Source organism: Mastomys coucha, unplaced genomic scaffold (assembly GCF_008632895.1).
Source record: "Mastomys coucha isolate ucsf_1 unplaced genomic scaffold, UCSF_Mcou_1 pScaffold6, whole genome shotgun sequence".
Classification (NCBI taxonomy): Eukaryota; Metazoa; Chordata; class Mammalia; order Rodentia; family Muridae; genus Mastomys; species Mastomys coucha.
Window position 1 is genome coordinate 132,863,851 of NW_022196912.1, and position 18,228 is coordinate 132,882,078.

At 35.7% G+C, this 18,228-nt stretch overlaps 1 protein-coding gene across 7 annotated transcripts in view; it reads left to right on the plus strand.

Annotated features, from left to right (window-relative positions):
* Tmem196 (transmembrane protein 196) overlaps positions 1-18,228 on the plus strand; it is a 74,005-nt gene that overhangs the window by 45,968 nt on the left and 9,809 nt on the right. For 6 of the 7 annotated variants that reach the window (XM_031356532.1, XM_031356534.1, XM_031356535.1 and 3 more), the window contains exon 2: positions 15,033-15,089. In XM_031356532.1, coding sequence (XP_031212392.1) covers positions 15,033-15,089 — 57 coding nt within the window. Of the gene's footprint in view, positions 1-3,989; positions 4,019-15,032; positions 15,090-18,228 lie in introns of those variants that run through there. The other variant, XM_031356536.1, reaches the window with a different exon arrangement.

The window sequence follows — 18,228 nt, forward strand, 5'->3', positions numbered from 1 at the left end:
GTGAAATCTCAGGGTTGTTTTGATTTGCATTTCCCTGATGACTAAGGATGTCGAACATTTATTTAGGTTCTAGCAGAGTTCTTAAACCTCTGAATATGGGATGACTTCTCTGAGAGTTATCCCATTAATTATCATATTAACACAGTCTAAACATCAGCTTAAATTAAATTAAGAGATAGCCTAGATCAGATGGGGCATGTATTACAGTAACAAAGTGGGAGACTGCATTAATTAACTGATATAGAATGGCCCAGACCACTGTGAGTAGTACCATTCTTTGGACATATGGTTCTGATCTATATAAGAAAGCTAGTTAAGTATGAGTCTGGGAATCAGTGACCCAGTAAACAATTTCTCCTTGATTTCTGCTTCAAGTTCCTAGCCTCAGTCACTGCAATGATAGATTGTGACCTGGAAATGTAAGCCTAATAAATCATATGCTCCCCCTAAGATGACTTTAGTCAACATGTTTTATCACAGAAAGAGAAAGGAAACTAGAACATTCTTATTTATGGACTTTTAAAAATACAGTGACCATGAAACTGAGTAATTCATTAGTACAGATGAATATCTCAGTGGGCTACGTCCATTATATTTTTACCTTGTGGAGGTAAGAAGCACTTTTTAACCCTTCTGAATAATCAATACCTGCATATGATGCAAAGACATATGAACTCAAAAGAAGAAAAATCTTTCCCTTCATCATTTTGCCATCACACCATAGCTCAAGTAATAATGACTATTTGTTTCTTTTGTGGTTTTCCAGGATTAGTTTACATATGTATGGACAAAGTTGTCTTTAAGTTGTATTATACAGTTCTTGTGCAAAAAGTATTTTATAAGATATGTTTCTACGCTTTGTTTCTACATAAGTATACCTGAACTTTCTGAATCACAATATAGTCCTGTTTCTAATATTCCATCATAGATTCAGAGACTTTAACTGAATTAACTAGTTCTGTACTGAATGACATTTAGAATTGTCTCTCTTATGGTGTTAGTAGTAATTGTAAGACAAATCAGCACACACATCTTGCTTACTTGTAGATTTAAATAAACTCTTAAATGTGAGAATCCTGCATCAAAAGAGATGTATATATGTGTGTGAATACATGTGCTTTATGTAAGAAATTTTGATTACTGTTTCCAAATGCCTCTCAAACCATCTATAAACCATATACTACTGATTATCTAGACACTGAACAAGCTAAAAAGAACCCCTTATTATTAAGTGTTATAACTTCTACCAGTAAGAGAGGTAAAAAACATGTCTGATCATATTTGTCATTTTAGATTAACTTAAGCATAGCTATATTGAAAAACCAATAGCATTTTAGGAAATTATCTATTCATATCCTTTGCCTTTATTTCTATTGGACTATTACTTCTTTATTGATATATTTCTAACTCAATCTACATTAGAGCAATTTATAACTACAAATATTTCCCCAATGTATCATATTAAATTGGGATTATTGTTCTTTTTCTTATTTTCTGTTTTATTTTATTTTCTTTCTTTAATTTCCTTAATTGAGTATGTGTGTGGGTTGTGTGTTTGTGTGGGCATACCTACTCTAGTGCTCTTGAGTAGATCAAAAGATATTATGAACACAAAAACATGGCTTTGAAGACATTATTTTCATTGAAGAATTATATTAGAAATTAAGATTTTCCTATCTAGCAACTTTATGGACAGTAGGATTAGTTAGTGAGATCTTGACTGATAAAACAATCAAAAAGCAAGAATCTCAGTGATTGTCATGTCACTGAAATGTGATTCTTTGTAAGCTGACAGGCAAAGGAAATTTATGGTGCTAGAGTAGTAAATATATTAGTATGAATATTAAGCAATGTGCATTTAAATTTTGCCTGTGTCTGAATGATTAGCTGTCTCATTTCTTCACATCACAGTTTACCTACGTAGTCATTGTTTTTAGCTTTGTTTTTATTTTTATTTTTTTATTAGATGTTTTCTTTATTTACAATATCCCCTTTCCCAGGTTCCCCTCCAAAAGAAAAAAGAAAAAGAAAAGAAAAGAAGAAAAAAAACTAAAACAATCCCCTGTTCCTTCCCCCTACCCCCTGCTCACTACCCCACCCTCTCCTACTTCCTGGCCCTGGCATTCCCCTACACTGGGGCATAGAACCTTCACAGGGCCAAGGTCCTCTCTTCCCATTGATGACTGACTTGGCATCCTCTGCTATACACATGCTGCTGGAGCCATGAGTTCCCCCATGTGTACTCTTTGGTTGGAGTTTTAATGATTAGTGAAGCCTCCAGAATGTTTCAAATTAGTTTGGTAAATACTCCAAAGCCCAATCAAGGCATATGGAAGATTATGCTCTTAGCTTTGTTAGAAATTACTACAACATTCTCCTAAACAGCTGTATTATTTTCATTTTCAAAAGCCACCCAAGATAATTATTGTTGTTCCAGATCACTAATAATTTATCTCAGCAAAGTCTTTGTTTTTTGGTATCTCTTGCTCTAGTTTCACATTAGCCTTCTTATAGCCCTGCATTGCTGTTTAACTGCTGTTTCATTTTTCTAGCATAAACAATGTTGACTACCTTTTCTTGTGCTGCTGCTGCTTCCTCCTCCTCCTCCTCCTCCTCCTCCTCCTCCTCCTCCTCCTCCTCTTCCTCCCCTTCTTCTTCCTCCTCCTCCTCCTCCTCCTCCTCCTCCTCCTCCTCCTCTTCCTCCTTCTTCTTCTTCTTCTTCTTCTTCTTCTTCTTCTTCTTCTTTTCTTCTTCTTCTTTTCTTCTTCTTGTTCTTCTTTGCCAAACATATATTCTTCCCTGAGGTGTCTTGATGGATATTTTGCTTTTTCTTTCTTTTTTTGTGAGAAATAAGATGGATTATTCAGTAGGCCACGTTACACATTTGAAAGAGGAACAAGAGGTCCAGGATTCCCTAGTTCCATCTTTGGGGTCATGGTATGTGGTTAAGGTTTAAATACTGGGTCAGAGATCTGCATATCAAGGTATAATTCCCAACCATCACTAACCCATCATTTTTTCTCAGGTTGCAAAATTCTTCTCTCCTCTAGATAGTCCTGGCTTTGGGCTCCTTCAGCACGAGATTGAAGAGGACAATTTTTTTTCTCTAAATATTGAAACTCCTAATTATCAGCAGACTAACATCTGCACTGGTTAAAGTTAAAGCTTTTATTGTTGTTTTATTAAAAATGTATTTTCATATATGTTGATCATGTTTCCCCTCTCCAAACTCTTCCCAGATCCTCCCCACCTCCCTACCTACCCAACTGTATGTCCTCTCCTTCTCTTTCTCTCTCCTTCTCTTCCTCTTTCTCAAAAAAGAAAAAGGAAAAAAGAAAGAAAGAAAGCAAAAGAAAGGAACAAAAAGATAACAGAAAAATGACCAAAATGAAACACAAACAAAAAGATGGGGCCTGCCCTTGAGTGTGTTGTGACATTGTATCAATTTTGACAGATTTGCCATTTGTCTTTTGGAGTTTGAGTTTGGGACTCTTTCTGAGGTATTGTATTCTATAAATAAAACAGGAGATTCAGGCTTTTGGACCATATTTTAATTCAGTTGCTTTTTTTATAATTGAAGTCACTTAATTAATTCTGTTTCTTTCTTTTTTAATATTTTCCTGTAATTATTATTTGCATATGTATCTTCCCAGTGGCCATTTTCTCAATTCTTACTATACAATTACTCTGATTTTTCCAGATCATCCCCATGTCATGGTTGATTATATATCCAGCTAACTTTAAACATAAAAATATTTGAAGAAAGTTTATGAAGTGTCAGAAGTTTAAAGGAAAAATCTATTACAGTGATGAAAGGCACAGTGTGGACTAAAATTACAGGAGGATGAAATAACTACGTGTTTCTAAGAGCCATTAGAGACCAAAGAACCCTGACTTCTCGACCTTCTGTTACAAACTTAGACAATATTTCTCCAGTGAACAGCCTTAATTTGGCCTTCATGCTTTTCCACCTCTCCCTGAGAGTAATCATGGAGTCAATGCTACTGTAGAAGCTGAAGTGAGTGATTTGCTGGTAAGGTACAGTTAGTCATGCATGTGAACCTCAGTTCATCTGATTTTTTGATCCATACTGTACTCAGGAATCACCTGGGAAGATTAAAAAGTGCTGACTCCTAATTCCACTCAGCATTCCAATGGTTAATTCTCAGGACAGTTTAATTGATCTGCAGCCAATCTTGAGAGCCACTGACCTTAGAAAGGTTTTTCAAATTGTTATATATTTTACACAGTTTTTACAGGAATCATTAAGGAAATGCAATCCCAAAGGAAGGAAGATCTAGGGCAAGGGGTCATTGTTCTGTGGTCTAGCCAGGGTTTATGTGTATATTATGTGTAAACCTCCAAAGTAATAGTTTTAAGAAAGTTCATAGTAATCATGTTTAACTAAGAAATGATTGGACTGTAGAAAAAAATTTAAAGAGCCAACAGTGGTTGATTTTTTTTTTTTTTTTTTTTTTTTTTTTTTTTTTTTTTTTTTTTTTTTTTTTTTTTTTTTTTTTTTGGTTTTTCAAGACAGGGTTTCTCTGTGTAACCCTGGCTATCCTGGAACTCACTCTGTAGACCAGGCTGGCCTTGAACTCAGAAATCCGCCTGCCTCTGCCTCTCAAGAGCTGAGATTATAGGCCTGCACCACCACTGCCGGGCTAACAGTGGTTGATTTGCACAGTTGCATACGCAGCAGCAGAAGAAATAGTCCAGTGCTGCTCAGATGCTGTGTTTCTACTTTTAACCTTTGTGATTTTCATGAAAATGTTTCTGTACTTCTTTAAATTAACCAATTCTTATAAAATTGTGTGATCATGTGACAATTATTAAAATATTTAGTTCAGTTTTTATTTCAGCAAATTTTGGAAAGAAGAGTAGGGCTTCTGCTTTCTGGTCAGGAAATCTTTTCAACTTTGGTGCAAATCATTTCATCTGAGGCCGTTAATGTAATATAAGAAATAATTTTAATGAGCTGTCTTAAGACGAGAGTTATTCATCTCTATACTTTGACCTACTATAATGCCCTGGCCAAATGTAATATCATTCACAAAATCTCACATTGGAATATGAATTGGACTGGATGCTTTGGCTCAAAATTCTAGACTTTTATATTAAGAATTATGTATTTTATTTACTATGCTAATTTAAATTGTCAATATGAAAAGAACCATTCTAGTGAGGAATGACATTTTGTTCTTTTTATGATTATCTTTGAGTTCCCCCTCTTTAAATTCTGTTCCTCATGACTTGTGCTTGGCTCGTGCTCCATACAGTAACTCAGTACTATGACTGTTCTCCAACATCTGTGCTCATCCTCAGCTTTAGAACTTATTCTCCTCCACATACAGCTTCCTTTTCTATGTCATTGTTCTTCAGGTTAGAATTTTATTATTTGTTATTCCCACTGTCCAGGCTTACAGTGTAAGGCAGGTGAGTAATGTTAAGGGTTCTTTGTTGTTACAGGCCAGTCTCAGTTTAGACAGTACATGTTCATATGACCTCAGTGTCTATAAGTTTTCAAGATTCTGTACCCTCCTTCTTGTGACAGCCAAGGTCTGCCTTATATAAATAACTGGTCAGGAATAAAAGGTTCTCTTTTCCAATAGTTGATGGCTTTCATACTGTACAGGTATAGTGTATTAAACCTAATTTGAATCCTGCCTTCTTTGAGTTGCAAGATTTTTTATATATTTTTTTCTAGTTACATTTGGCATCTATGCTTAAACATGTCCTGGAAATAGAAAGGCTTTGCTAGCTGCCTTCTAGCATTTATGGTTATTGTTTCTTAAAAGAGAAATGCTAAGAAAGGAACAGGGTTGAATACACACATACACACACACACACACACACACACACACACAAAGAGAGAGAGAGAGAGAGAGAGAGAGGAGAGAGAGAGAGACTCATCATTAGCTTTCATTAGTAAATTTATTTTTTAGTTAAATTTTATGGTAAGTAAGTGTTTTGCATCTTGGATAAAGCACTTAAAATACCTCAAATTAGCAAATTCCCTTATAAAATGGAGAATATTAAAATTTAGACTATAGTGCAATTGCTAACTTTCTACTCATTTAATTACAACAAATATTAACAATGATAAGGTTAAAGAATGCCCTTGTAGGTGATCAGGTGTTTTGTTAGTATAATGTATACTATGCTCACACTAAAATCTAAAAGCTCCCTTTGAAAACCATTTTCACTATATAATTATAAACAAATCAACAGACACTTAAATAAAGACTACAATTGCATGCATTTGTTATCCATATGATGGATAATTTCCATGTGTAATCTTTAGTTAGTTATTAAACTTGCCTGGACTTCTAGTTCTTCAGGCCTCTAGAGACTTGTAACCTACCAAGACTAACTAGATTTTTTGTCGACCAGCAGCAACGATAAGAATGGGTTTTCTGGAATATGGAGTCAGGGACCTGGCAAGCCTTAATCCACGTGGAAGGTTCATAAAAATTAGACAAACACAGATGCATTTAATCAGTCATTCTTCATTTAATCTCTCTGAATTACAAAAGTGAAACCAGGTAGCATAGGTAAGGCAAAACCCCTCCCCCAAGTTCGTCAGCATGTTGGCCCAATCAGCAACTTATTCTTCAATATCTCGAGGTGGGACTTCTGACATAACTGGAACCAGGAGAGAGGCGTGGCAATTAGCAGGAGGTAGGCAGAGAGGTGTGGTTATGAGAGGCAGGCAGGGTCTGAAGAAGCAGCCCTCAAGCTGGAGGGTTACAATTCCTCCCTTTTTATTAGAAAACAGCAGGTTAAAGGCATACTCAAATGGCACAATCTTGCACAGAAAGTCTTATGGTGCTTGAAGGTTATAATCTGTGGATAATATTCTACTGAACTGCGTCTTACCCATCATCAAGGTCATGAGCAGCTAGGTTGATTCTACAAACTGGGCTTACTATGTGTTTATTCAAAAAACACAGCCACTTGGCACGTGCCTCTGTCTTAGGTTGATACTGCCAGAAACCTAGACGAAGAGACAGATTATTAAATGCACCTCATCCATGCCTTTAATGCCAAGACATGCCTTTATCACCTGCAAAGTCCAAGAATTACCACAGTCTCTCTGGAGTGCACTTTTCTTGAAGTCCATGTGAAGCAGTGCTGGTGTGCTGATGGGCAGCTGGGCATAGACACCTAATTGAGATGCAAACTAGTAGCTCCTAAGCTAGGAGCCTTTTCAAATAGCTTTGCCTTCAATAGGCCTTTGATTTAGTTGCCTTTCATGTTAGAAACTCTGAGATTGAGCTTACTTTTTAGATAAGGAGGGCTCCAGGAGTGAGCGAATTCTGATTGTCTTTGTATTCCGGGATTGAGTCTGCTTGAGATAAAAAACTTAAAAGTTTAAAAATAACAATAACTTGAAGATGTCTCAGGCATTTTAGTTGCAAATTAGCAATGCTTAAGCCCAAGGCTTGGCCTCTAGGTATAGAGGGAAGCCAATGTTGACCCTTAGAAAAAAGTGGAGTCCATTTTAGCCAAGCAAACTTTACTGGCCAGTAAAAATGTTTAGCCAATATTCTTGGCACAAAAACATGTCTATAAAAAGATTTTGTGTCTGTATCCACTTGACAAGTTAATGTATTAGGCCGCCATTGTGTACCAACACCAACGGAGCCCCTTCCCCAGATCAAGGTGGGGTTAAGAAAAACAATGTGTTAGTAAGTGGAGTGACACGCCATTCCATTATGGCATAAAAACTGAAAATGCGTGGATGTCAATGGTGATCCACAGCAGACTGGCCTTTAGCATCAGACTGCAAAATTATATATATATATACACATATATATTTCTTATACATATATATTTCAAGATAAGCAAAAGACAACCTGTCTTTAAAAATAAGTAAAAAGTGAGGCATGCCTTAAAAGAAAAATGAAATATTATTCAACACAATCAAAAAAAGCAAAACATGACTTTTAACACAAGCGAAAAACAAGACGCTCCTGGAGTGGAGTGGAGTGCAGTGCAGTGCAGTGCATATTCCCCTCCTTTTAATACTTAAATATAAAATTTTCAAAGTGCGAAGTGTACATTGAGTAAATGCTATCTCTGAGAATTATAAATTATTTTAGAAATATGGGTAACATTATAATGTTGACAACATGTCTTAAATGTTTGACTATAATAGTCAGTTCCATAAGGAACATTAAATATAGAAATATAGTATAGCCAACAACTAATTAATATTTTGTTTATGTTCAAACAATAGTAGCTTGAAAGTCTGAGAAGGAATAGTCACATGTGTATATTTCAATTTTAATTTTGAAATCAAAATTATATTTTAAAACTGTCTAGATATCATAAGTAATAGAGAGCTTAAATATATATATATATATGTATCCATATATGGGTGCCATATATATATAAGGCATAATTTTAATACTTGATAAATAGAAACTAAAGTGCACAATTTGATTATTAGTGTTGACACGGGGAGAAAATTATGAGAATAATACATGTGACTTAAGGCTGACAAGATGACCCACCAGGCAAGATCACAATCGCTCCCCCAAAGGTCCTGAGTTTGGATCTCAGCAACCACATGGTAACTCACAACCACCCACAAAGATATCAGACGCCCTCTTCTGGTGCGTCTGAAGACAGCCACAGTGAATTACTTTGGAGTGAGGAGGATCAGCAGGGAGAGAGGAAGATCAGCAGAAGGTCCTGAGTTTAATTTCCAGCAGACACACAGTTGATAGGTCACGGCCATTTGTATATATAGTGTACTCACACACATAAAATAAAATAAAATATGTGACTTATATATAAAATTTTTTATAAAAGGACTGATGAGGTAATATATTGTTATAGGGCATATATATATAAGTCTATAAGAAATATAAACGTATATAAATGAACGAATTAAAACAATTTGTTTGCTTTGGAGAAATATCAATTTCTGCCTAAAAATGTTTATTAAGTAAAAAGCCAAATGTCAATTAATATTTTGCAATAACTAATTTAATTGCTTTTTGAAGAAATAGATGTCTTTTTAGGTTTTAATGAATGAAAAAAATGTTTAAAAACATTTTTCTAAAATATCTTTATGAATATATCATATAATTTTTTATCTACATATAACAATTTCATAATAAGATTAAACTTTATTTAGAATATGAGAGAAGTTGTATTAATGTTCTTTCTTTGTCAAAGAGATGTAATTGATCACGATAGACAAGTGATAGAAGCTTTTTCTACTTTTTGTAAAAGCTATTTGTCTCACCAGTTAATTTTTATAAATGATTAAGTTTTGTGGTAAGCTTAAGATAAGGTCTTAGCCAAAAGTAACTTGAAATAAGCAACATATTTTTTTGATTTAAAGGTTGACTTACACTGAGAAAAATCAAAGCTTTAGCTTCTCAAACCGAGCAGAGACAAAGAAATTATATAAAAGCCTTTTAGTCATTATTACAGGCAATATCTTTTAATCTATAAAATTATTAGGATGTAGAGCGAAAATAACTTGAAATACTTAATAACTTTACATGGAATAGGTAAGCCAGATTGTAATATTTTTATAAGTTTCATGACTTCTTGGATTTTCTATGAGTCTCAAGTTCAAAATTACTTTGAACGACAACTGGATAGATCTGTAATAATGTTGTTTTTGCCTTAAAAATGATTTTTCTGAGACAAAGGAAAGGCAAATTAGGAAGACTTTCCTAGGCCTGGTTAGTACAATAGTATGCTTAAAAATATTTATTATAACCTTGGTGTTGAAAAAACATTGTTAGTAACAACAAGAAACTCTACTTGAGTGTCTCTGAACATTTTTTTAAGACCCGGTTTGATACCAAATAAATTTTTACTTAAATCTCTTTACCAAATAAAAATTTCGTTTTCACCACTATTATTTAATTAGGTTTGTAATTAAAGATGGCTGTAGGCTTATACTGGCCACAGCTGCTTTTTAGCTTTTACTACCTTTGTCTTAATTATTTTATGCAATATTAAGCCATGACCATAACTCTAGAGGGCAAAATCCAATTATAAACAAAAATATTCTTTAAAATCAATGTAAAAACATTACTTCTACTTAACAAAGTTTTTCTAGTGTCTCCCTGCATTAAAATTGTAGTTAGCCCCAGCCTGGGTAATTGAGAGAAAGTCTTATAGAAAATCATATATAGTCATATAGAAATGTCAAGGTGAGTGGGGTATGGTGTGGTACTTACCTAGTCTCAATTTCTGGGAGACCATGGCAGGACTGTCTCAGGTTCGAGACCAGCCTAGGCTACACAAGTGAATGTCAGGCCAGAGGTGTGCATATTTGTAATCTCAGCACATAGGAAAAGAAGTTTAATGTCAGCTGAGTTGTGTACAGAGACCCTGTCTCAAAGTAGGATACAGATGACAATGTGTCAGGGAGAGGCCAACCTACTCTTAGACCAGAGACAAGTTATTGTTCATAACCTGTTGGACTCTCAGTCAAGGGGAAACAAGCTTATTTGCCCACAATGATGTAATATGTGGACATGTGTCATTAGTTATTAGCTTAAACCTAGCCTTTAATAATAGATGTAACAATGAAAACAGAGTCTAATAACTTACACAGAACAAATTTCCATCTTTAGGACCAGTTAGAAACTAAGCAAGGTCTAATAAAACAAGAATAAAAGAATAAAAGAATTTTTGACACCTTACAGCCCTTTTAGCCGGGTAATTAGCTTAGCTTTTGTTTATTTTTTTCTTTTGAATTCTATATTTCTCATGTCATTAGTAAAATTTAGAAATCTGCTTGTCTTTGTCTTCCAAGTTCTGGAATCAAAGGTGTATAATTAAAGGCGTGTGCACACACCACCTGACCAGATTTTTTGCTAATCATTTTTACCTTCTATCAGAGTTCCATCTCCATGGAACTGTCTCTTCGAGGGATTTTCATAATCTGTGGAAAAAAAACATAAAAATATCTTTCTTTTTGAGGTCATTAAAAACATTTGAGTATTTTTTTATTTCTTGTCTGGGGTCAACTCCACAGTGTACAGAAGGTAGGGTGGCTCTGAAAGCAAAATTAGGTAGTTGTGAGAATTACTAGCTTGTAGCTTACTATCATACCACTAGATGGTGCTGAGTGGTTGTGAAACCTTAGGTAAATAGTTTGAGCGTGCGTCTTTGTACGCGATACTGGCAGAACCTGTGGGCAGTGTTCACCATGCCTCCGGGGCATCATGCCACCACCGCATTTGGCAGAGCCGGGGCTTCCAAGCTTTGTGAGGCCATGTTGACAGGACGAGACCTGCACCTTCCACACCTTCCCCATGGAGTCTCAAAGCTGGGGTCCTTCTTGGTCTCTGTCTTGCCCAGGCGGGAGGGAGGCACTAGGCTGCCAGGGCCCGCGTGCTCTGTTGTTAGTAGGTGGAGAATGAGACACGCAGGCAGCTGGTCTCGGCCTGGATAAGCCCAGCAAGCGCCCCGGCCACCGCCATACTCGGCCAAGTTGGGGCCCCGTGTTCTACGAGGGGACGCGAACCCTAGTGCTCTGGTTCATGCCTGTGTTTGGTTCGGACGCTTCCCCATCTGCCCCCCAGAGGCCAGGGAACGAGACATACAGGCAGCCATGTTAGGCTGGTTGCTGACCGTGGGACCCTGACCCCTGTCTGCTCCGCACGCAGAACAAGGGGAACCTGGGCACAGAACAATGGAAACTTCCAGCCGAGGATTTGTGAGTGCCCAGGGGTAGCGCCAGGGCTCAGCCAGACCAAGCCCAGCGGCTCTGCATGCTGTGGCTCTGGGCCCGTCTGCCACCCATTGTGCTGTAGCTCAGGAAACCTGGACAAGCCCTGGCCTCCATTTTTGTCCCAGGCTGAATGGTCCCTGGGCCAGGATGAGCCCACCCAGAAGAGGGAGAGAAAGCAGGGCCCCTTTTTGCACCATAGCCCCCTGACCAGGCAGACAGCGTAACTGGCCAGGATCAACCAGCATAGGCACTGCCGGGCATCTGCCTGCGTGGATGCCTCTGTAGCCATCTTGGCCACATGTAAATTCAAACAAAGACGCGAAAAGACTATCACTTATTCGACAGGACACACACACACACACACACACACACAAACACACACACACATATATATATATACATATATATATATATGTACATACAAGACATAGATTAAAAATCAGGGAACTCTCCTGAAATAGCCACAGAGAGCGGTAGCCTCTGCACCGCTCACCTCAACCTGAGTAGTACCTCCACTTCCTGGGAGGTCCCCATACACTACCCAAACCAGGAGCATATTGGGGAAAAAGGCTGCCTCCATTTTCCCAGAGTTAGTCAGCCTTTTATAACAGACCACCCACCCAGGCAGCGTGATCTCAAAATACCCCGGCAGAACCTGCCATACCATATCCCAGCATGACTCCGCGGTCTATCCCGGCGTGATTCTGCCATCCATACCTTAATATTTAAGAGATCTCTGCCCCTTTCTTCTCCAATCCAGCCTCACATTTGGGAGCCCCCTGTTGCTGACCAGCAGCAATGATAAGAATGGGTTTTCTGGAATATGGAGTCAGGGACCTGGCAAGCCATATTATTACCAAAATTCATGTGGAAGGTTCATAAAAATTAGCCAAACACAGATGTGTTCAATCAGCCATGTTTCATTCAAACTCTCTGAGTTACAAAAGTGAAACCAGGTAGCAAAAGTAAGGCAAAACCCCTCCCCCAAGTTCATCAGCATGTTGGCCAAATCAGCAACTTATTCTTCAATATTTCAAGGCAGGACTTCTGATGTAACTGGAACCAGGAGAGAGGCGTGGCAATTAGCAGGAGGTGGGCAGAGAGGTGTGGTTATGAGAGGAAGGCAGGGTCTGAAGAATAAGCCCTCAAGCAGGAGGCTTACATAGATTAGATCATCTGTGAAGTTCCCTTCCAGTACCATGACCTGCTATAAATACCGTTAGACAATAGAATAAAAGGTTTGCTATTTTGTTGGGGGAATAGTCTTCTCCATAAATTAAGATGGTTAAATTTAAGCCAAGATTTCTACAATTGTACTTTAGATTCTCATTATTTTAGATACTCTAAATAAATAACTTTTACAGAAGATATTTTAAATACTTAACTAAAGTTCAATAGAAAAATTACCTAATTTCTCTCCTACTATAAAATCTCCCTCCTTAGCTCCATCTAGGTGAAGTGATCCAATGGGAATAAGCAATTTCCTCACATCTAGATGTCCTAGCCAAGTGACTGGAATAGAGAATGCTGCTCATGCTATTTCAACCCTTTGAGCTTTGTTGTAAATAAATAATAAATAAATAATGAAATATATATATTTCAATACAAACCAAGGAACACAAAACTGTGCTACTACCAAATTATTTCAAGAATGAATTTGGGGTAAATTGACTTCAAGTTGAATAACAGATTAGTTAGCAAAACTTAAAGAGAAAGACATGCTTAGGTTTTCATCTGAAACTTGAGGAGATAAAAGGAACATAATTTGTCCAAACTTGAATTGCTTGAGCTCAGCCTTAATGCCTGTGGGATAGAAACAGTACAAAAGATTTCACAAAAATCCAAGGTATATTTTGGTCCATGACACTGACTCTGTATTTAAAAAATATTGCTTACTCCTCTGAATTTATGCAAATATACTGTTGTTTTTTCTATGGCATTTACAGAAATTTGCACATGCAAATACTCAAAGTACTCCATGTTAATTTTTATATTTGATGTTTAGAAAGACTATATAACTTCTTTGATTAAATAATCATTATCATTTCCACAGTAATTTGAAAAGTTGTCTAAAATATTTACCAAACTCTTATGTATCCTAAGTAACCCAGTTAAACTCTCTTGCTATATAATACATGGTTTATAACTGTCTTGCTTTCTTAAAGGAGAATCCCTTCACTGCAATTTCCCTTACCCATTGTTCTTCAATATATTCCTCACATACATGCTATTTCAGAGAAGTCTTAGGATGTTTTGGTATGTATTTTTAAAAAATATATCTAGATACAAAATATTTAACTGAAACTAGTTATTATTAGCTATAACTTAAGAACGTTTGAAATTATATTACATTTATTTATATAGCTGTGTGTGTGTTTATGTGTATATGTGTGTGTACATGTGAATATCAGATATCATCCTGCAAGAGTTGGTTCTTTCCTTCCACTATGTGAGTCACAGGAATTGAACTCAGGTTGTCAAGAATGGTGGCAAGTACTCACTGTTTCATCTTACTGGCCTAAGATAACAACAACAAAAATTTAAAATCAAATGGAAGCAGGTTTCTTAGTAACATTGAAAGCCATTAATTTTATTATTTATTGATGAATTATTTTAGCTACATGGTTAGGCCAAGTCAAGTATAAACAAATTTGCATTCAAATATCCCTAAAAAAATTTTCCAGATTAAACTCTTGACTCTTTTATGATACAAAGTATTTTTATCATGGGTGGATGATGGCTCTGCAAAGTGGCTGTGTGACCTATTTTCTATTTATATGGAATCATATGTTATCAACACCTTCATCTATTTGGAATCTTAATCTTTTTGTCAAAATGATTGTCTCAAAATGTTGCTGTCTCAAAATGAGAGGTACAAATAATGTGTATATGGAGGATGGTCTCTTTGATGTCTGATCACTTTATCTTGGTTATCTTCCCTATCCGTAACTTATTGGGTCCTAAGTGCTCACTATCAATGTTATATTAATATAACATGTTTGTCTCTGAGAAAGTAGAAAAGAAAATGACAAAAAAATGAAAAAAAAGGAGCAAAATTCTAATTCCTCTACTTCACATTTTTTTCCTGTTGATAAATTGATTTTGCTTAAGTCTCACAATTACCTTTTTAAAACCAATAAATAAACATTAGCCATTTTCTTAGTCTTTAACATTCTACAACAAGAAACTTTTTTGGTTTTGAAGGGAATCTGAAACATGTAAAGTCCCTGGGAGCAAATGTCATTAATGGATTATAATAAGCTAAAAATCCACACTTCTCCTCTCTATGTTAATACAATAATTCTTCTGTTTTTTGCAGTTTCTTCTATGTGGCATATGTGGAATACTGTGCGCCAAAAAAAAGTCAGGACTTGTCGTAAGTTTTTGCATTGTTTGTATAGTACATTGAAGGGTTGAAATTCAAGCATTCAAAACAGAAATGATGATTTAGAAAGTTTTATCTACTTAATGCTGCTAATTTAGAATTAAATGGAAACTGGGAAACAAATCCTAGACTTAGAAAACTATTAAGAGTATAAGAGATCAGAAAAAAAAAAAAAAACCACCAGCCAGGCGGTGGTGGTACATGCCTTAATCCCAGCACTTGGGAGGCAGAGGCAGGTGGATTTCTGAATTCGAGGCCAGCCTGGTCTACACAGTGAGTTCCAGGATAACCAGGGGTATACAGAGAAACCCTGTCTTGAAAACAAAACAAAACAAACAAACAAACAAAAAAACCCCACCAAAACAAAAAAGAAAAAAAAACACCCAAGTTTCTGAAAAGTTCTGGTACATTCTTTTAGCATATGAATATTTAAACTTTAGTATTTGTTATACAGGGGATTGTGTGCAATTTCCACTTAGAAACTTGCAGGCAATCACCTGGGTCCTTCCAGGAGCAAATAAAGGTAGAGCTTACCCTCTGGGAGATTAAACTGGTTAAACATAGATCTGGGCCTAAGGATTGGTTTGGGGTTTTTTTGTTGTTGTTTGTTTGTTTTGTTTTGTTTTTAACTGAGAAGCTTATTTTTTAAAGCACCAAGACAGACGTGATGCTCTGGTTACAGTTAGTTCTTTAAGATTTATTTAATTCATGTCTATTACTTTGAGTACACATTTAATCTTTTTCAGATGTTTATTGTATCACAAGACTCTGGGGTAGGCAGTATGCTCCCTGTTAATTACATGTTGAAATGACATTTTATGAGCATTGAAAAGATAGAAAAGACATGGTTTGTTTTATTGAGCACTATAGAAAGTATCATTAACCTTTACAAAACTGTAAAAACCTAATTACACAAGGACCCTGGAGAATGTTCTTTGAGCTAAAAAAAAAAAAAAAGTTTTCAGATGACAAGTCAGGTACTTAAGTGAATGGGGGCCTCCCTATCATCCTCATCTTCCATCTTTCTAGAATTTCTTTCTTTGCAATCATATCTGTTGAGGAAAGATAGATAAAGCATTCACCATGTCAGTCATGTGTAATATAATTTGTTAAACTTTTGAATGAAATGGGCATCCTTGGGGAAATATATTTGTATTTGTAGTTGGATCTATAATTCTTCCCCCACTCTTTAGGAAAGGCCTTTATTCTTTCTATACCTTTCAACTCTCAATACTTTTTATGATTGTATTTAAACAGCTTATTGGAAGAAGAAATTAAAAGAGGACAAAAATTAATGGAAATTATGGGAAGAGGAAGGGGTATGATTTAATTTTTAAGGCACTGTGTGTCTTCACTGTCTTTCTAGTTGGAAACTACCAAGAAACCACCCATAATCTTCCTGTATTTTATGAAATTCACTTAGTGACAGGTAGCCTCAAGGACTTTATGCTGTACATTAAATGTTTTACAACATGTCTCCTTTACTATATCTCTTCAGTCTAGAATCTCTTGTCTAATAGGATTTGAAATAGCATATGATTAAGAACCTAGACACTAATTCTAATATTTTAATTCAAAGATGACAATATCCTACCACCACATATGAATGCAGTGTAAGTAACTATTGCAGATATTGAGAATAACATTAACAAGAGACATGTTTATTTTAAAATAAATATTTTATAGTAACATTCATTCCCTAGTTGAATGATAGAATGTATAATCATTTAGTATTATCTGTGAATTAGTAAACAGCAAAATATATACTCAAGAAACTGCAAGGCAAGTGAGTATTATTTAAAATAAGCTGTAACTGGTTGATTCTAATTAAATTTTGAAATACATATTGCCAATAAATGGGATGATTTTGTGATTTGGCAATCAATTTTCAATGCTATATTAAATCAGGTACACAAAGATTGTATTTCTCCATCATAAGGTCTTCAGCCTTGATGATAAGTATCCTGACATAACCACAATAAGTAAGGCAGAATTAATTTGGAAAAATGAAACAAATAACTGTACTAATAGAAAGCTTTGTCTGTCCAGCTTTATTTAGTGCTGCTTCATACATTCATTGCCTGGCCCTCACCTAGAACTCCATTCAAGGAAATTGCTTACAATACTATTTGTATAAACTTTTCCTCTCTACTCCTAAATCAGCCTATTCTCCCCTCCACTCCCTCCACCCCCATTGACCACATCATGCTTACATATTAAACTTTATTACACTCAAGAGTACTAACACAGAATTCCTCATGATATAGAAGCTGTCTCACGTATGGTGAGTAGGTACTAGATACTCAAAAAAATAATTGTTGAACTCAACTAACTGCTAACAACAAACAATATCTTATAATAGAAAAAGAAACACTAAAGTAAGTTATAAAACTGTTTGCCCTAAAGAATTAACACAACTGATGAGGTCCATAATGTCCAGGAAGGCCTTCTGAAAAAGCTTTCTATCAGGAGTCTGTCCAAAGAAAAAGCAAAATTACTTCCAGGAAAATATAGGTGTCCTTGAGATAAAATGTGTATGGTGTATCAATGGGCAAGAAAGGCTTGGTGGGGATAGTACAGTTATACAAGTACAAAGTAGTCCATGCCTAGTGTATAAGAGGTCTCATGTTTTGTCCTAAAGACTAGGAAGAGGAGTGTAATTGGCTACTGTGTTTCATAAAATAGAAATACGAATGGGTAATAAGTTAATATAGCATTATAAAAGATCTATTAACTCCTATAAGGTAATTTAAACCAGTTGCCCAAAGCACATAAAGTTATTATGAACCTCTTTAAATAGTCAACTAAATTTACTAAGTATTCAAAAGATATTTACAACAAAGAAAGCACACCCCACGAAGGATCCTCTTTAGGTTGAGTTAACATCTTATCTTTATGAATAGAGACTAGTGTTAAGCCAATTGTAAGATCAACTGTAAAAACCACACTCAATCAAACAACACTGTAATAGTTCACAGTGGTGCCAGAATATTTGAACAATGTTGGCTAGGTTATATAGAAAGTCCCTAAGATACCTATTAGAAGATGCATAAGAAAATAATGAGGAAAAAAAGAATATTGAGATAAATTCTTTTTTTTTTTTTTAGATATTTTCTTTATTTACATGTAA